Source organism: Pseudocercospora fijiensis (assembly GCF_000340215.1).
Source record: "Pseudocercospora fijiensis CIRAD86 unplaced genomic scaffold MYCFIscaffold_6, whole genome shotgun sequence".
Lineage (NCBI taxonomy): Eukaryota > Fungi > Ascomycota > Dothideomycetes > Mycosphaerellales > Mycosphaerellaceae > Pseudocercospora > Pseudocercospora fijiensis.
In genome coordinates this window covers 268,429-288,298 of record NW_006921537.1, presented here as the reverse complement: position 1 = coordinate 288,298, position 19,870 = coordinate 268,429, and the positions used below count along the sequence as shown (strand labels likewise).

The window sequence follows — 19,870 nt, the reverse complement described above, 5'->3', positions numbered from 1 at the left end:
GCGCGTTTCTCACACCTGAATCCTTGAACCGCAAAACTCACAATCACCTGAACCGTGTACCATAGAATTGCTTCACAGCATAGGCACAGCATAGCATAGTGCTGGGCATAGTCGCTTACACGGCGCCAACATGGCCGACCTTCGCACATATGTGTCTGACCACTTGCTCAAGCTGGTCGGCGGCAGCGAGGACATGATAGTGGATTTCGTGCTGTCCACTGCGAAAACGGCCAAGTCGTCGTCGCACTTGGCAGACAAGCTACGAGGCATGCTGGACTCCAACGATACTGATCTGAAGCGCTTCGCTGATGGACTGTATGCTCAGATCCCCCAGTCCAATGGCCAGTCTCTGCCGAAACGAGAAAAGCCGAAGGAATCGCGGAAGAAGTATGCCATGGTCGAGATGGAAGTGGAAGAGGAAGCTCCGCGAGAGACCGAGAAGAAGGAAAGCAGGGAGAAGAAGTCGAAGCATACATCCGATCGGGAGAGGCGAAGATCTCGGAGCAGAGAAAGGCATCGTGAAAAGAAGTCAAGAAGGCGCGATGGAGACTTCGATGATCGCTGGGGCGATGCTGAGGAGGATGAGGCAGAAGAAGAATTTCCCTCTCCGCCCGCAAAACGAACCAGATTTGATGAGCCCTCCCGATCGCCGCGCCGAGACAGCCCTGATCGCAAGTCTGAGCCGGAAGAGGACGAAGAAGAACGAGATCGAAAGGAGCGCAAAGCTTTTGAGGAGCGATTGAGGAATAAAGATGCTGGCAATACCAAGAAGATCACCGAAGATCGTTCGTCGAAGCGCGAGGCAGAGGATGAAAAGCGTAGAGCACAGGCTGGGAAGCTTTCAGAAGCCGAGATGAAGGCGCTGCGATTGCGGTCAAGACAGGACTACCTCAAGAAGCGGTCCACACAGGAATTGGCTCTCTTACGGAAGCAGGTCGCAGACGAAGCTGAAGAGGAGCGTACTAACCCTGGCCTGACACAGGAAGAGCGCGATGAATTCGCTCGCAATCGAGAAGCTCTTCGTCTGGCCGAAGCGCGAGAGAACATCGATGACCATCACGATGGATATGCCATGCCGGAAGACTACATCACGGAGAAGGGCAAGATGGACATGAAGCGGAAAGAAGAAGCACTCTACAGTCGTTACGTGGACAGAGATGCTCAAGGGCGGGAGCGGTACGTGACTGAACATGAGGAATGGGAGCGAGAACAGCTCGCCAAGACGAAAGCCCAAATAGTCGTGGCAGATCGGATCAACGAGGCCGAATACGAGTATGTCTTCGATGAGGAACAGCAGCTGAAATGGGTCACCGATGCGGCCATGAAAGGTGGTCTGAGTGACATGAAAACAGCTGAAGAGCGCATGTTGGCCCAGCAAATGCTTGCTGCTGAACGAAAGGCCAAGACCATCGAGGAGAAGCGCAAAACGTTACCTGTCTACCAGTATCGCGACGTCTTTTTGAAGGCTGTCAAAGACTTCCAGATCGTCATCATTGTCGGAGAGACTGGTTCCGGTAAGACGACCCAGCTACCACAATACCTCTACGAAGCTGGCTACTGCGAGAATGGGATGAAAGTCGGTTGCACTCAGCCGAGACGTGTCGCCGCAATGAGCGTTGCTGCACGTGTGGCGGAGGAAGTCGGTGTGAAGCTGGGCCATGAAGTCGGATATGCTATTCGTTTCGAGGACGCAACCTCTGAGAAAACGAAGCTGAAGTATATGACGGATGGTATGCTACTCAGAGAGTTCTTGACTGAACCGGATCTGGGTGGCTATAGTGCTCTCATGATTGACGAAGCCCACGAGCGGACTCTGCATACTGATATTCTCTTTGGTCTCGTCAAAGATATCGCTCGTGGACGACCAGACCTTAAGCTTTTGATCTCATCCGCCACGCTTGACGCTCAGAAATTCAGTGAGTTCTTCGATGATGCACCAATTCTCAACATTCCCGGACGAACTTACGATGTCGAAATGAATTACTCCCTCCAACCCGAGGCCAACTACCTCTCAGCCGCCATCACGACCGTCTTCCAGATTCATCTATCTCAGCCAATGCCGGGAGACATCCTTGTCTTCTTGACCGGGCAGGATGAAATTGAGCAGGCGGAGCAGTCGCTCCAAGAGACAGCTCGAAAGCTTGGCAGCGCTGCGCCAGAACTGATGATCTGTCCCATCTACGCCAACCTTCCTACTGATCTGCAACAAAAGATTTTCGATCCAACGCCGCCTAAAGTGCGTAAGGTCGTCCTTGCCACGAACATTGCCGAAACAAGTTTGACCATCGACAACATTGTATATGTCATTGATCCTGGCTACGTCAAGGAGAATCGATACACTGCAGCCACCAATATGGAGTCTCTCGTGGCAGTGCCCATCTCGCGTGCGTCTGCAAACCAGCGTGCTGGACGAGCAGGTCGAACGCAACCCGGCAAATGTTTCCGCCTATACACCAAATGGGCCTACTACAACGATCTGCCCGAGAGTACGACACCCGAAATTCAGAGGACAAATCTAAACAGCATCGTACTCATGCTCAAATCCCTCGGCATCAACGACCTGATCAACTTCGATTTTATGGATCCACCGGCACCCGACATGCTCATCAAATCACTCGAGCAGCTTTATGCTCTCGGCGCCTTGAACGATAAAGGCGAACTGACCAAGATCGGTCGTCAAATGGCCGAATTCCCCACAGACCCCATGCTCGCCAAAGCAGTCCTCGCCGCAGACAAGGAAGGCTGCGTAGAAGAAGTCCTCTCAATCATCGCCATGCTCGGCGAAGCCTCCGCCCTCTTCTACCGCCCCAAAGACAAAAAACTCCAAGCCGACGCCGCACGCGCCCGCTTCACCTCCAAAGAAGGCGGCGACCACATCTCATACCTCAACATCTGGAACCAATGGGTCGACTCCGATTTCAGCTACGTCTGGGCCAAAGAAAACTTCCTCCAACAGCGCTCCCTCACCCGCGCCCGCGACGTCCGCGACCAACTCGCCAAACTCTGCGACCGCGTCGAAGTCACCCTCTCCACCTGCGGCGCCTCAAACCTTCCCCCCATCCAACGCTCCATCACCGCCGGCTTCTTCCCGAACGCCGCACGCTTACAACGCGGAGGCGACAGCTATCGCACGGTCAAGAATAATTTGACAGTCCATATCCATCCTAGCTCCGTACTTATGGATGTACGACCGAAATGGGTCATCTTTTATGAGTTGGTTTTGACGAGTAAGGAGTTTATGCGGAGTGTTATGCCTTTGCAACCTGAATGGTTAATGGAGGTTGCGCCGCATTATTATAAAAGACAGGATGTTGAGGCGCTTGGTGGGGTTGAGAAGAATGTGGCGAAGATTGAGGAGAGGAAGAGGTAGTAAGAAAGTGTAGACCCTTTTTTCCTATATCTTTACTATCGAATTGCTGTTCGAATGCTAGTCTCTAGCTGCTATTACTACCTCTGTCTTCTCCCCCTATCCGATATCGTCTATACACATACACACACTCTCTCTCTCTCTTAAACTGTCCTACTATTAGTTACTATTGCGTACGTTATATACTAGGACGTTACGTTTAGTCGCGATAGGAAGTAAGTCGATTAGTACTCCTAGATTTTCGACGTTTGTTGTTTAGATACTAGCTAGCCTCCCTATAGCGATAGTAGTAGTAGTAGTAGTAGTAGTAGTAGTAGTAGTAGTAGTAGTAGTAGTAGTAGTAGTAGTAGTAGTAGTAGTAGTAGTAGTAGTAGTAGTAGTAGTAGTAGTAGTAGTAGTAGTAGTAGTAGTAGTAGTAGTAGTAGTAGTAGTAGTAGTAGTAGTAGTAGTAGTAGTAGTAGTAGTAGTAGTAGTAGTAGTAGTAGTAGTAGTAGTAGTAGTAGTAGTAGTAGTAGTAGTAGTAGTAGTAGTATCTACTACTAATCGGACTAGTATTAATATGTAGCTTCCATCGACAAAGGCGTGTGGTGGACGTTGGCATGTAGTTCCAATGACAATAGAGGTTCTAAAATCGCTTCACTTACAATTAGTGGCTTTGGACACAGAATGACTGACCTCGCTTCGACTCTTCCCATCCCACTCAGCTGATGGTCAAATACTATGGACTCGGCATCGCAGATAGCACTTCCAGATCAAAATTCTCTCAAGGAGCGCAGCGTGGTGGCGGTTGCGAGTGGTGCCAATGCGTGAACCGGGGATCTCATATACATATGAGAATCCATGTCCCGTCCCGTACCCACAGGCTGATTCGTGCCAGGCCCTATACTCCGTCACATGCGAGCCATGTGCAAACGAAAGCGCACAAGGTCATATAAGTTGAAGCATCATCGGACGTGTAAATCATCTTTGCAGTGCTGTCTACCTCCCAAATTTCCCATCCCATGATCCAAACGACGCCTCGCTTCGCAAATGATGATGCTTCGAAGAAATGGCTGTCGGGTATATATCATCGTACATGGCTCGTCAAAATCATTTGAAGATTAATTACGTCCCTCCAGATTGTGGCGTCGTCGAAAAAAAAAATCCTTTCTTTATCGCATGCTCACAAAGGCGTTTTCGATGTTGTTGGCAATTAAATCGAATTGGCTGAGTCGTTGGCCAAAGTATGGCTTGTCGGCATCGACGCTGGCTGATCTGTATTTCTTCGCGTCGTGAAGGTTGATGTCGCCAGTAGTTGGGATGTATGTAGCAGGACTGCCGTTTTCAGGCACAGATACCAGGTTCGAAGATGATCCGTTTCCAGACATGATGAGCGAGCTTCTTGATCGACGCCATGACTGGAGTGGTGCGGCCTGCGTTGGTGACATGGAGATCACCTCAACATCATCGTTGTCATTAGTTTGGGATGGTGTGGCGGCTTTGCTGGGCTGCTGTGCCTGCAGCAGTGAATTAGGATGCGAGGTGAAAGTAGCGGGCTGTTGTACTGGTGGCGAGGCCGGGATTATCTCAAGCTTGATGTTGCCAGACAGTCGCCTGCTCGCAGACAACTCGTTCTCGGCTACCGGCTTGATCTGCTCGGCTTGCTGCGATTGCTGGAGCGGCGTTGAGTTGTGAGATGTGTGCCCGTTGACACTTTTGTTTGCCACTGGACTTGCGTTTCTCAGGCGATCCAAAGGACCGAGCGCTTTTCTTACGGCGCCAGGACTGACACCTCGCACGCTAGCTAGGGATGGAGTATTTGAATGGCGTCGCATGGGAGAGATGGATACTTCAGTGTCTGGGGTCCTTGAATATTCTTCTCTGATAGGTGAAACTGATCCCGCAACGCTGCTGTTGGTTGCGCCTGCTCTGGTTGGTGGTGTACTTGAATTTTCTGGTGTCATGGAGGTGGAAGTGATACTGCTAGAATGTCCATTTGTTCCACGGACGCCATAGGTGACGCCGCCCGGCGGCTGTGGTTGTCATTTCGTGTGCGTCATCGGAGTTGGTATTTGCGGTGGCTTGTTGGACATGGCTGACGTTGGGGTGGATATGGGTAGAGATGGTGGCAGCTTCTCTTGCGAGTTCGGGGAGCTGATGGCGGCTTTTCGTGATGCAGCAGATTTGCTGAGGTGGGTGAGCATGTGAGACGCTGCCAGTCCATATCTGCACTTACCTCTTTCGTCTGAATCTGCCAGTACCAAACAGCTTTCGGAAGCCGCGCGACTCCTCTTCAACGGGCATCGCCAGAGTTTGCTTTTACATGGTCAGCATTCTCTTCTCGACAACGAGAATGTCCACATACCTCATGGCTCTGTTGAGTGCTAGAATGCGCACTGTCTTCCTCACTCCCATTTCGTATGCCATTGTGTCCGCCTGACTGCAGCAGGCCTACAGTGGGAGGAGCCCATCGATCTTCGTCACCACAGACAACGACATACCAGCCCACTTTCTCTTCTGGCGCAATCTTGTCTCGTAGCTCGCAGAGAGCAGACCATTGCTCGTTCCCAACCCCTTTTGCGCGGAACTCATCGATATCTATGCCCAGTTTGACCTCTTCGCATATATCGGCAACGTATGCGTATGGTTGGCTAGATGCGCTCGAGGAGATATCGTTGGGATCGTACTGCTCCACGAACCGTAGGTCCGGGAGGTGTGTCATACATTCTGGGAATAGCTCTTGAAAGTTGTCGAGAAGCGCTTTTGTCGTACCAGGCGCAACCAACCATTCTGCAGCCGCATCGTCCAAATTCTTCAAAATGATATGTATTCGAACAAGCGGTCGTGGCCAGCGGAAGCCATGTAGCAGATACACTGGCATTTTGAATCGGTCGAGAAGGGCGTGGCAGTGGTAAGGTAGAAGCCACCTGTGTTTGTGTGCTGGGCTCCGAGAACAACGGAGGATGCAAGCTCTTCGGACGCTGAAAAGGCTGTGCCTTGTGGTTGTGGATTTGATGTAGTCGTCGCGCGTAGTAATCTGGCGGGAGCTCAGGAAGCTTTCCGGGTTTCAAGTGCAGCAATTCTGTACGCGAGGGAAGGGATGATGTGAAACGGCGGGAACTCGATACTGTGACTCGCGTACAGAAAGGCAATTGAGTACGTTGAGGTCTCCGTAGTAGCGGACTAGCGGTGGAGCGATTGACGATGGCAACGTTGCACACTACAGCAGCGCGTATATGCAATGGCTCGCTCGGCTCTGCTCGCCAGTGGCATGCGCGATCATGCGCGATCAATTCGGACCCAGCTGACCGCCGTCTTCCTGCATGTATCCGTTGTGATATCTTGCGGCCGGCCGATCCGCACAAGCAAATCTGGTATAGCAGGCGGGAGCAGTGGTGTATGGATCACTAAACTGCAGTGGCCGGCGGGAGGTGGTGCAGCGGTAGAGGATATGGCAGTAGAACTATGGCTACAGGTGTCGACCAGGGAGCATTGCGAGGAGTGGAGATCTGGTTGCGGTCTGTGGCACCTGCAGGCTGCCGAAGGCTTGCACCGGATAATTGTCCATTGATCCCATTGATGGGTAGTTTAGTAGAGGGATATTGGATGGATGTGCTTGCGAAGTCTCAACGCAGTACGAGAGAGATATGATCAGGACTACAGGAGAACTACCTTGCACAGCTAATGTAGTAGGTGGCAGTAGTTCTACCTAGCACTGTGAGAGCAGTATTCTGACATGCAAAAGGGTCGGGATCCGGGGGTCGGGGTCTATACCACTATTGTTAGCAATTCTAGACAATGCTGTCTATAGTATTTCTTTAACTAAACTATACCTCTATATCGTCGAAAATAGCTAAATTTCAGTAGTATAGCTATAACTAAGGTATTGTTATTGTCTATTATCTCGCTCTTATTAACTAACTAAATACGCTATACCTACTCTTACTATATACGATAACAACCTAATTTAATACTGCCTCGACGATAGCTAGTCCTTCGAGGAGGTATCTAAGCTCTTACTATCGGACGGCTAAGAGTCTCGTACGGCGATTTACGTACGAATAAAAAGATAGAAGGAGTTAGGTACTATTATACCGAAGAAGAGTAGTCGACTACGTATAATTACGCCGACTATACGCGATTTAGTAATAGCAATAATGCTAGAACAGCCGTCGTTATAGTATAAGGAAATATAGTATTATCTACTAAATAAGTACTTAGAATAGATTAGTTATAGCACTATCTAGCGGTTATTAGTAAGCGAGCAGTTTACCTACAAATTGCAGGCGCGTACTGCTAAGTAACGAGATCTAGTCGTAAGAGCTATATTCGAGGCCTAAATATAGCGATTTAGTATAGATATATTTGTCTATATAGACAAGAGTTATATAAGCGACCGAGTAGCCTATCGAAGGCGTAGATAGGCTCTAATAGGTATGCCGGCGCGCGATATAAAGCACCTACACTATACCGAGCGCTTCTCGTTATTGCTAGTATATACGTCTCATAGGTATCTCGAGGACCCTCTTATTAAGTAGGGCAGTATAAAGATAGTAGACTTCCTACTATAGTTATAGGTATACGTACTGCCGAAGATAGGTCGGTATCTAGCGCCTTAGTCGGTATTATTAATAGACAACTACGCGACCTATAGTCGCGAGCATATTACTACTCTCTATCGCGAGGTAGGTATACGAGTACTATTCTTACCGCCGTATTCGCCTAATTATATGCTAATCGAGAAGAGCTTCTACTTGCTAAAGCACTAGATACGCCGCAACTAGAAGTTAATACTAAAGTATAGTAATAAAGAGTAGCAAGTTAAGTTTAAGGAGTTCTTAAAAGTTAGTTGCCGAGAATAGGCGAGAGGGGTCGACTATATTGCTATATTTAAGGACTATTATATACTAGAAACACTATACTAAGAGATGCGTACTATATAGTACACTTCTATATAAGATATCTATACTAAATAAATCGTCGCAGTCGGCGCTATATAGCGATATAAAAATCTTATCGTTACGGTCGTTATATAGTTAATACCTGCTCGCTATCGCTACTACCGCTATATAGACTCTACCGCTAAGCTATGTCTTTATACCCGTACGGAAAGCCGGCAAGCTCCGAGCTTAGTTTAGCGTTCTACCCGATTCGGTTATACTATTTAGCGTATTCCCTTATACTAACTACTATTAATTAATTTTTTTCCTATCGTAGAAACTAGCTTGTCTAGTGCATTTTAAAAAAAGAATAACGTTAATCGGATATATAGTTGTTATATTATAAAGCCGACTATAGAATTTCCTCGAATTTATAAAGTCGCTCGACTCTCGAGCTAGAGTTAGAGGTCCGATATCTAGTCTATAAGCCGACTCTAGCTAACATATTTATATTACTAAATAACTACGTATCCGATTAGCTTCATTTTTTTTTATAATATACCGACGGCACTATTCGGAAAGATGCCGCCCTTATTTATATAGAGAGAATAGTATTATATAGTGTTCTTAGTATATAAAGCTAGCTCGGTTTTGCCGCTAGAATAACCGAGAGTTTCGCCGACCCCGCGAAGCGAGTCTAAGCGACCTCCGGCATTAGTCTATAGTATTACTAATATCGATCGTATAGTTAGAATATACTACATTTAAAGGATACTAATTAATTTATATGTCCTATATAAATATATACTACTTAAAGATGCTTCTTATATATAGCCGGAATTTTTCTAATAGTTATAGTTAAATACAGACTAAGCTAAAGTATTAAAGCCGGTTTAACTGCTATATAGCTTATAGCTCGTCGTTAGTCTCGTCTTCGGTAGTAGTATTAGTACTATTATTCTCCTTCGCCGCCTCTTTATCTTCTAATATAATATTGCTATACTCTATAGCATTTATATATATCTTTATATCTTCCCTTATCTTCGTGCGTAGTCTAAATAGTAGCACATTAACCGCTAGGTCTATATCCGGGTCCTTCTTTATTATTTGCAGTGTCTAGAAGCCCTCCTTAATATAAGGCTTCGCCTTAGCAATTACCGCCTTCATTTCCGGATACCTCTTTATAAGCTAGTCGTAGTACGGCGGTACGTACTTTAACCTATTTAGAATAGCAGCCCTGCTTTCAATTATCGGCGAAGAGCGTAGATTTAGCGGCGGAGGTAGATTGAGCTAAGCTAGTTAAGGCATTATCTAAGGGAACGAGAAGCTAGGCGGTACGGCGTACGAATTAAATAGTAGTATTAGACTATACTATAGTATTATCGCAGGTGCCTCTTAACTCGACTATTGCTTCTTCTTGCTACGCAATCTATCGGTATAGTTCTTAATAATAGTGCTAATAAGAGAGCCTAGTATATTATCGATTGTAGTAGTGCCTACGGTAATAGACTCGCGCTATTCCTCGAGGTATAAAGCTATAATAAAATAATAGGTCCTATTATACTATATATAGCAACTAATAACACCTAAGGTCTTGTTATTAGCATACTATAAGTTAGGATAATAAAACTTAGCTAGGAGTGTCTTATAGACCTATCGTAACTCCTTATAAGTAGCGATAGTCTTCTCGTTAGCGTTACGAGTTAACTTAATGCCCTTTTCCTTCTATATAGTAGGTAGCTTGTCTTAGTCCGATTTAATAAGGTCCGCATCGTCCGAATTAAGTAATATAGTAGCCTTGCTATACTAACTCTCGCTAATAATAATAGTAACTAATCGCTTTGTTGCAGTATAATACTATATTATCTTATCGATATATAGAAGGTCCTTAATATTATTAAATTAAATAGGATCGGCTTCCTTCGAAGAGCCGTATTTTACGGCCTCGATAATAGCCTCTCGATTAATAAAATAGCACTATATTCTACACTTGTCTATATAGTCTCTAGCGCTCTGCTTAGCAGTACGAATAAACTTAGCTATTATGTCTACGTCGCCTTTATATATAGTAGTCTATATACCTACCTATTTAGCCTTATTATATATAAAGAGCGTCTTATAACAAATCTTAGCTAATAGCGGTTAAGAGGCCGTAGAAGGTAGAGGGGGTTAAGTATCGGATTGCTTACTAGTAGGTATAGATTTACGTACGCGTTTCTCGATAACTACTATACTAATTTTATCCTAGTTACTTAGAGGTCTATTAGGTATACCTTAAGCATTATTTAGCGCGTCGTTTAGTATATTAGCGGCGTTACGTAGTTGTTTAGTAGCCGCCGATCGTTTGCGCTTCTGCGAAGCCTACGACTCTAACCCCTTCGACCTCTTTATCTTCGACTTTACGCCCTTCGTACTACTAGTACTCTTCCGCTAAGTAACTAGTACCTTCGAGCGGGGATTAGTCTTTGTCTTAGCGCTAGTTTTAGCTAGTTTCTAGCCCTTCTAAGAAAGAGTCTTCCCTTAGACACTAACCTACGTACTCGGCGGTAGAGTAGGTATCTATACTTACGTATTCGATAGTATACTATCTACTAGCTTCTACCTCTACCTTATTCTTTCTATTTCTTCTTCTTCTTCTTCTTCTTCTTCCTCCTTATCTACTATACTCGGTATACGGAAGGGGTTGGCACCTAGTAAATCTATAGTATATAGCTCTTTAGCCGACTGTTTTTTATCCCTTCGTAGTGCCGCCGCTACTAGATTATAAGCCTATATATCTTCGATATATTATAAGGCGTCGATAAGGTCTTCTAGTATATATTAGGTCTTAGGTAGTAGCTCGACTGCCGACAATTAGTTAAAAGCTGCTTAGGCAAGGGTAGCGAGGCTAAACCTGCTCTTCGGATATACTAAATCTAACCTAAGGGAGCAATTAAATAGTAGCGACGATAAGGTATGCCCTATAGAATTGTCTGAAGCTTTAGAGGGCATAGTTTGCTAAGAAAATGGCATAATAATTGCTATCTGAGTGCTATACTAAATTCCGAGAGGTAGGTAGTAGACCCACCCCGGCAATCCCGACCCTTTTGCATGTAAGAATAACGTTAGGGGTTCGGCGGCACATCAACGGGCGCCATTGAAGTGTATCCTAACGTCCACACCTCAGCTATATCAACCTGTGCAACAACGCCAGCTATCTGACAGATCGCCAGCGCATGCGTCGCCGTGCAGGCGAAGGCTGTTAAAGTTGCATGACTTACAGGCTGCCGTAGATCTTCACCTCGTCACCCAGCTGATTCGTGCCTGACTACGACCGGCCTCGACGAGGAAGTAAGGAAGTACCTCTCGACACATGTCTCACATCAGCGTTAAGCTCTAGCCTCTGCTGCGTGACGGTGGACCAAATCTCAATCGAGCTAATTGTCGGGCAAAGATGGTACTGCATCTGCTGGGTAAGAAGTCTTGGAATGTATACAACAGCGACAACGTCGAGCGCGTGCGACGGGATGAAGCAGAGGCCAAAGCGTGGGAGGAAGCTGCTGAGCAGCGCATGCAGGAGGAAGATGCACAGCGTAGGATAGCTTTACTGCGCGGTGAGAAGGTGGCACCGTTGGTCGAGGACGTTGAACCGCCGAAGCAAGACGACTGGCGAAGATTCAAGCACGACGATACGTATGACAGGAGAGATCGCAAGCGGAGACGGCTTCGAGGCGAGGATGATACGGATCGCGATATACGATATGCGAGGCAAGACACAGACACCGGGAGCCGGGCCACGCAGGAATTGCTGAAGAGGAAGGACAAGGAAGCGCCGCTGCAAGATCATGCTGGCAATATTCAGCTCTTCCCAGCTCCGGACGAGAAAGCCATTCGGGCTACGCAGAAGAATGAGGAGGTGGAGGCGGAGAAGGCGAAGAAGCGGAGAAGGGAGGAAGATCAGGTAACGATGCGCTTCAGCAATGCAGCTGGATATCAGAATGGCATGCAGAAGCCTTGGTATGCGGAAAGCGACAGGAAAGTTTCGACCACGAGCTCCGACCCGATTGAGTCACGAAATGAGCTGATGCTGGCGGAGCTCAAAGGCAAAGACGTCTGGGGCAATGAAGATCCACGACGAAAAGAGCGAGAACAGAGTCGCATCTCCTCCAACGACCCTTTCGCGGCGATGCAGTACGCGCAGAGGCAATTGAAGCAGAGTGAGCGGGACAAGGAGGCCTGGCACAGGAGACAGCAAGCTGAGATGGAGCAGTTGAAGCTAGAGCAAAAACGCGAGAAAGATGAACGGCGGCGACGACGAAACGACGATGATGAGGACAGTCTGAATGGCTTCAGCCTGGACGCGCCGGTCGAAGAGGAGCGTGGTCGTGATAGACATCACAGGCATCGGCACTCGCGACATCGAAGTCGTTCGAGGGAACGCGAGCATCGGCATCGACACGGCAGTCGAAGCCGCTCAAGAGATCGCGAGAGGCACAGCAGTCGGCGGCATCATCGGCATCATGGAGATAGAAAGCGCGATTGACATGATACCCATACACAGCGAGAGTGATTTCTTTAGCAATACCTCTGCACGAGAACAGTACATCTTCCAAGAATTTCTAGCAGATCAGAAGATCTTGCCTACGCTAGCTAATGGATCGAACTTGGAGCAGACCTGAGGAAGCTTTACAGGATAAGGTAGTTCTGTCCCCGAAGCTTGGACTTCGCAAGAATATAGTATCATCCGACGGAACCGAGCCCCAGGATGGCGAATTGCAGCGAAGAGGCCACGCCGGCCTAGAAAATCATGAGGTTGGTTGCCGCTCTGACTCTATGGATGCCTGTTGTGAGGAACCAGACGCGAGAGCAACTGGAACTGGCACGAGCATATAATGGCTGCTGCAAGGCCATCTCAATTGTATCCCATCCACTGAGAGATTACCTGTCTCAAGTTTCCTCTCACATGTTGTTCCAGACCCACTGCGCCGCTTCGAACCAATAAATCCGCACATTCTCCATGACCATTGCGTCGAGCTAGTGCCAAAGCCATGCTGCACGAAGGAAGTTCAGACTTCCACGCTGTGATCAATTGTGGACGAACAACAGCTGCGCCATGGCGGATGAGAATGCGCAGATTTGCGAGCTTTCCCGCCTCCGCTGCGAGCATGAGAGGAGTGCAACGTTTATGGCTAGTCGCCGTCTCAAGACTCGCGCCGGAATTTATAAGCGCCTGTAGAGCTGCAGCATGTTCGGAAGCTGCGACTTTATGTATCGCTCCGCCTTCCCAGCGATCTCGAGACTGGGAGTCTTCCCAAGAAGCGTACGGCGACGCAGCTATCCATTCGCGGGCTGGAGCGTCAACGTCTGCTCCACTTTCAGCTAGAGCAGGAAGGATAGCAGCTTGACAAGCAGCCAGGAAAAAGGGTGGACAAGATGTGTGCTTGTAAAGCCACCTGTGTCCTTCAAGAAGACGTTCCACCACAACATGATGGACATCAATCTCTGCGTTGGCTTTGAGTAGCATCTCCACAATCGCCACATGTCCTGATATACACGCGGCATGCATTACTGACCCATCCCAGCCTCCCGGAGCATTTACATGCGCGCCAGCGGCTAGCAGGAGCTCGACTACATCGGCAGATCCACTGACATAACGCTGTTCCATGTTTTGGACTTGAGGCGTCAAAGTCGCAAGCAGCATCTACAAGGCGTCGCACTATTCCCGCGTGACCTTTGGCTGCTGCCCAGTGAAGAACCGTGCGCCCTTACCACGTTGGACACTCACAGCTCGCCCAGGCAGGATAAGGAAGCGAATGCCGGCCTGAAACCTAGGTAGCCACACTAGAGCTCGGCAATAGCTGGCAACGTTGAGCAGTCTTGGTGAACAAGAGTGAGGATTGATAGGGATCGACTCAAAGAGCGTCCTCACAGATTTTCCAGACATTCAAGACAAGTGCTTCTGGCTGTGCCCTTCTAAGTGCGCTGGCAATTATGCATGTCCACTCCTGTCGCGTCTTCTCTTTCTGTCTTACCATCCTTGACATGTACAGTAATTCCACGCAATCTACCTAGCCCTCCTTCTCAGCAGCTCCTCTCCGACCACCAAACCAAGTTTCCGCAAAATGAGTTTTTCTATCGCCGGCCGCTGAATAGGTTTATGGAGGGAGGCATGGTAGTCGCTCGAGGAAGTGGAAGAAAAGTCGTACCCGTCGATCGGCGGCGTAGCATGGAGAGAATCCGTTATCGAGATCAACTCGGCCTGCGTTCCGTTCAGCTTCCTCCGTGTGACCGCCTTCGTCGGGCAGGTGGTGTGGTGTGTATCTCGAGCGCCATCTGCGGCTTCCAGAAGCGCCTCGCACGCGAATGTGCAGCCTTTACCACGAGGTTTCTGCTTTTTGTGCTCACGTGAGGCGTCGACGAGAATTTTGATACAGAGTGGCGTTGTTACTGCAGATGTTCACGGCCATGCGCGCGCTCGTGGTATTCATGGCAACGCCAACGCCGTACTGTGTTGCGCGCCACCCACGCCCCAACCTGTATCTGCCTCGCTCTTGATCTATTCGTTGTTACCGAGGTATTGTCCATTTGCTACTGCACTGCCAAGTCGCAATGTCAAGCACACATGCTCGCACGGCAATACTCGCTTCAATTTGGGCGTGCGGTATCCTCCAGCATTCTGTCCATTGCAAGATCGCCTCTTCCGCAAGCTCCTCACTGCGCGGCGCTGCGCCTCGAGCTGCAGTCAATCGCTGTTGTAGTATCCGCGTAGCCCCCATCGCCGCCCCTGACCACGCAACAGCCCACGATGTCACGTCGCACCGTTGCCTGCTCTGCTCTTCTTCTCAAGCTCTTCGCCACAGCGGAGGGGACTCATGAAAAAAGTGAGAGTTCGCGTCAGCTGGAGATAGTGCGATGCCAGCGACACGGTGACAGACGGCATAGGCAAGCCCAGCGGCCGCCCGTCGAGGGCCAAAAATGAGTATAATCGTTGAAGTGGCCGTAGCCACGTTTCAGAGATTAAACTGAAAAGAACAGATACTACACTTGATCTAAGCCAAAAGGCCTGTGAAGAGGATGTTAGCTGATGGTGGTTGAATGTTGGGGGTCGGTTGTGACTCACAAAGAGAAGATGAAAAAGGGGAAGAAGATTTGGCTGCCAGCCGAGCAAAGATATGAAAGCGCTGTCTCTCGGATTCGGATTTCTTGCTAGCGTGCTGTAGTGTGCAGCCGTTCTGGAATGAACTTCAGAAGTGAAATTGTGAAGCGTTTCTTAGTACTAGGTCTTTTTGATGGCTTGCAAATTCATCGCTCTCACTTCACTGCATCGTACTGCCGGAAGACACCCTCGACTCCGATTTCCGCAGAGGCGCATCAGCTGGGACGAGACACTCCTGATCCAGAGGTGGAACGACCTTTTCACTTTTCACTATCCGACTCAAGCCTCTTCGCTTATTCGAAAGCAAGATATAGAAGAACACTTTGATTTAAGGTTACAAAACACATCAACTTCGCGAGCAAGAATGAACCATTCAACCCTTTAGAATTCGTTCGAAAGTGTCCGTTTTGGATGCCTCTCAACGCGACCATCTTGATACCCCTTCAGCCCTGTCTTGCCAGCAACCAACACCAAACAACTCTCGTCCTGGTCGAGCATGTGTGCTCCGTATCCGACATGGGCTTGAACCAGAATGGTGGCTTCTCAACCTCGAGCAAGACTCTGGGCTGGTGGTCTCAAGCCTGACCAAGCACGTCCGTCAAGGCTGTGTGTCATCATGAGACAGATTCGGCGGGTCCGTAAAGGTGATTATCAGAGTCGTAAATTCTTCATCACTTCTATCCTCCTCAGCTTCTGACCTGTTTCCTTCCAGAGGCGTCGTGCTTGCCTGGAGTTCTGCAAGAACGACTGCCTCCAGCTGGCCAGCCAGACCACCTGCTTCCGTCAGAGGGGGTTTGAGTGGAGGCAGTTCCTGACTCTCAATACTTCATCATCTTCTTCATCTTCTTCATCATCTTCTTCATCATTTTCTGCACACCTCCATATCTTCCGCACTACAATCAAGCATGAAGTTCTCCACGACCTACATCATTCTAGCATCGGGCATCTCCTTCGTCGCGGCATCGAGCTGCACGCATGATGTCGCTTATGACTGGCCTCATAACTCTGGGGTATTGGGAGAAGACGACACTAGCGATGCTACCTACGACGAACTCGAAGCTCGAGGACAGTGCAATGCACAAGATTGTGTCGGAGAGACGCCCGGAATAATGACGGCGAAGACGAAGAGACAGTCCACCGTTCTTCAGTGTGGAGACAACGAGACATGTTTCTTGTTCATTGACGACTCTCTTCTATGCATGGATGTCTCGAATGGTGAGAGAATCTTGTGCGTCGCGATGTCCCCTCGTTCGTCTGACTGACTTGCCGTACCAGGCGACTATCACAACGACGCTGGTGGATCAGGAAATGCCATTTCAGGCCTCTATACTGTTTCCGATGGCTATGTCCGGTCTGTCCCTGAATTGACCGCCGAAGCGACCACGTCTGCGATTGCTAGATCCGCCAGCACGCCGGTGTCCTCGTCACCTTCGCTCACGACGGAAGATATTACTTGGACGGAGTCGGGCACAGCTACTACAATATCCGCAAGCTGGACGAGATCGACCGCTGGTGCTTTTCCTGCGACAAGACTTGGATCTGGGGTGGCGGCGATGGCAGCGGTGCCGATAGTGGCATTTGCGTTGTGAAGGGGTGTCGCATCATCCCTGAAGGGCCTGGGAGATTCAATGATGGCTTCTTACAGCTCTACTTTGAGGGCTTCAAACTTGGATATGTCGACAGGCCTATGATCCAGACCTGCGTTCACGACCTGAATGGGAGTAGTGGGCTTGTCTGCCTATTGAAACAGATTCTGTAGCCCCTCCCATATGTCCAAGAACAATCTTTTGCTGAACTGCTTGGCAAGTTGTCTGGGCCGAGTAGATGCATATTGACCACCAAATGTCTTCCGAGAGATGCGTGCAGGCTAATTCATTGTCCGCGCGTTGCCCCTCCCAACAGGCGAGAAGCTTGTTTGTTGCCGCGTTCCGGGCAATCGCAGACGTTGATCCTCAACTTTGCGCGTCTCGTTCATCACGACATCCACGGCACTACTAACAAAGCAGGGCATTTCGACGGAAATGGCCGACGACTTGATCGATTTCAACGTGATCGAGGCTCAGAAGGAGAACATCCAGGCCCTCCCCTCGGGACGCTCCGCAAAGGCCCTCGCACAACTCTACTCGCCTCCACTGCTGGGCGCGAATCCATCACCCAACGACCAACACTCAGAGAGAAGAGCAGAGTTCGAAAGAGAACTCGCCAATATTGACGAAGCCGACGACCCTCTCGATGTGTACGGCCGATACGTGAAATGGACTCTGGACACATACCCTTCCGCGCAAGCAACACCACAGTCGCGTTTACTGCCTCTGCTCGAGCGCGCCACAAAGACCTTCCAGTCATCAAAAGAATACAAGAACGACCCGCGATATCTGAAACTGTGGCTTCACTACATTCGCCTCTTCCACGATGCGCCGCGCGAAGTTTTCGTGTTTCTCGCGCGACACGGAATCGGCGAGAACCTCGCGCTCTACTACGAAGAATTCGCGGCATGGCTGGAGAATGCCGGAAGGTGGAATCAAGCAGAAGAGATATACAAGCTTGGCATTGAGAAGGAAGCACGCCCGACCGAGCGCCTGATGCGCAAGTTCGGCGAGTTCGAGCGCAGGAAAGACGCGCGACCACAAGATGCCGCGGAGCCCTCAAGTCCAGCTCTACCAGTGGCACGACCAGCATTGGCAGCCAAACTTGATCCATTCTCCGAATCCTCCTCCCCAGCTCAGCAGGCGCAACCCACAGGAACGAAGAAACCGAAGAGCTCGAAGATGGCCATCTTCACAGATGACGGCGAGGAATCGAGACCTGCATCAGGTAGCAGCTCGAAAGGTTGGGATAGTATAGGAACTTTGGCAGATCGCAAAAAGGAGAACACGCGAGAAGCTAAGCCGTGGGCTGGTGAGACATTGAAGACTGGCAAGACAAATGGAGGAATGCAGAAGATGATGATTTTCAAGGACCAGGTAAGCACACTTCCACTCTCCTCTCGATAACCACATATTTACGGATGCAGGACTAAATATCGAATGTATGCAGTCAAATCAAAGAATGCCGCGTCACCTTACCTCCCAGTCATCGAGTAGTAATCATGGCGAGCAATGCGTCTTTAATGACAAGACTGGTATAATGGAGTGTGTCTATGTGAATTTGGAGGCCCTCTATCCTGTGCCTGGGAACCTTTCCGTCGAATACTGCTTCGAAGAGCTGAGAGCACGGAATCGAGGCTGGCTCAATAAGGGCGCGAAGGAAGTTGTGGAAGAGAAGAAAGAAATGCTGACCACAAATGATTCATTCTCCATCCATTTGGACACCCCTAAACAACCTGAGGTGCAAGAGAATCCAGAAGACATGATTTCAAATGGATCACCGCAAGTAACGAAACCTAAGGACCGCGGCTTCAAGATTTTCGAAGACGCCGAGTCGATACTTGCACCACAGCCACGAAAAGGACGCGAGGAGAAGATTTCCATCGAAACCTCAGTCAAGACTCTCTCACTCAACGACGAGAATGACGAGAATACGCCACCATCCAAGCAGGAGATTGACTTGGCGAAGAAGCTGCGGCGGGAAGAACGACAAAATCGTACTCGCAAGATCAAAGTGATGAAGGAGAAGCACATCAAGAACGAGACTCAGACAATCAAACTCAACATGGACTCGCCTCAATCCAAGCCGAAGCGTCGCAAGTCTGTCGCGCCTGAGCCAACCATGACCATCGCCACCAAGGAAGCCATGGAAGAGATTTATGGCATTTTCAATCAGCCACTTCAAGCACAGCAGACACAGGAAGACCAATCATCTGACGAGAGCTCTGAAGAGGAGGACGATTACACTACTGACGGTGAGAGTACTGCTACCGGCAAGCTTTCAGCGGCTGCAAGTGAGTATGGGGACGAGACTAGAGCAGAGCTTCTAGTTGCCGAGCAAAGTGAGGCAGAAGCAGATCGGACGGACGCCTCCGCATGGTCAGACTTTACCTCAAGTAAACATGTGCCCAAAGACGATACCGAAAGTGGGACGACATCAGCTCAGACTACTACTCGAGAAGGTTTCTCAGATCAGCCTACTGATGAGAACGAAGACGTCTCTACGCCGGTTGACGAGAACCCGCGAACAGAATATGTGCCATTGCAACCAGAAGACTATGAGCCTCCTCTGGTGCATATGCGCGATATGCACATAATCCCCAACCATCGCCTCCCATTCATGACTCCCATCGCAGAACAGACAGAATCGTCACTCGGTGGCGCCACCCAACGTTCAGAAAAGGACTTCTTTGGCGCGAAGACTCCTAGCAGGAAGAATGGCATGCCTGAGGACTTCGACGAGGATGACGAGCTATTGAGCAGTCCTTTCGACGACATTACGTCCGATCTGCCACCGATCCGAACCAAGAGCACGAAAGGGATGCTGAAGCTTGGCCAAGGTACGGCCAAATCGCAGATGGACGCAATGGTTGACGTACCGGTCGCAGCGGAGACGGTCTGCTAAGGAAGGGATCCTATATCT

The 19,870-nt window shown here is 49.1% G+C and overlaps 5 protein-coding genes across 5 annotated transcripts in view; 4 read left to right on the top strand and 1 right to left on the bottom strand.

Moving 5' to 3' along the window:
* Window positions 1-130: 130 nt before the first annotated feature.
* On the top strand, window positions 131-3,370 carry MYCFIDRAFT_208153 (uncharacterized protein; the record flags this gene model as incomplete). Its single annotated transcript, XM_007929941.1, has 1 exon — window positions 131-3,370. One exon carries the CDS (start codon window positions 131-133, stop codon window positions 3,368-3,370), a length of 3,240 nt encoding a protein of 1,079 aa, XP_007928132.1.
* A 2,434-nt stretch (window positions 3,371-5,804) lies between these two features.
* Window positions 5,805-6,227, bottom strand: MYCFIDRAFT_17465 (uncharacterized protein; the record flags this gene model as incomplete). Its single annotated transcript, XM_007929694.1, has 1 exon — window positions 5,805-6,227. A coding segment is annotated over one exon (423 nt), but the record flags the coding sequence as incomplete, so codon positions are not given.
* A 5,432-nt stretch (window positions 6,228-11,659) lies between these two features.
* On the top strand, window positions 11,660-12,748 carry MYCFIDRAFT_189149 (C-type lectin; the record flags this gene model as incomplete). The annotated part of the gene is made up of 1 exon (XM_007929940.1): window positions 11,660-12,748. The coding sequence occupies one exon, from the start codon at window positions 11,660-11,662 to the stop codon at window positions 12,746-12,748; it is 1,089 nt and encodes a 362-aa protein (XP_007928131.1).
* A 1,377-nt stretch (window positions 12,749-14,125) lies between these two features.
* On the top strand, window positions 14,126-14,813 carry MYCFIDRAFT_211652 (uncharacterized protein). The gene has a single exon (XM_007929939.1). The coding sequence runs from the start codon at window positions 14,201-14,203 to the stop codon at window positions 14,612-14,614; it is 414 nt and encodes a 137-aa protein (XP_007928130.1). The 5' UTR covers window positions 14,126-14,200; the 3' UTR covers window positions 14,615-14,813.
* Window positions 14,814-17,359: 2,546 nt separating this feature from the next.
* Window positions 17,360-19,870, top strand: part of MYCFIDRAFT_204053 (uncharacterized protein) — a 4,107-nt gene continuing 1,596 nt past the window's right edge. The window contains exons 1-2 of the mRNA XM_007929938.1: window positions 17,360-18,324; window positions 18,434-19,787. Coding sequence (XP_007928129.1) covers window positions 17,383-18,324; window positions 18,434-19,787 — 2,296 coding nt within the window. The 5' untranslated portion in view covers window positions 17,360-17,382. The remainder of the gene's footprint in view (window positions 18,325-18,433; window positions 19,788-19,870) is intronic.

What these genes read in the sequence shown, in the direction of transcription:
- MYCFIDRAFT_211652 (XM_007929939.1), top strand. Translation starts at nt 14,201, where the DNA reads ATGTCCACTCCTGTCGCGTCTTCTCTTTCTGTCTTACCATCCTTGACA.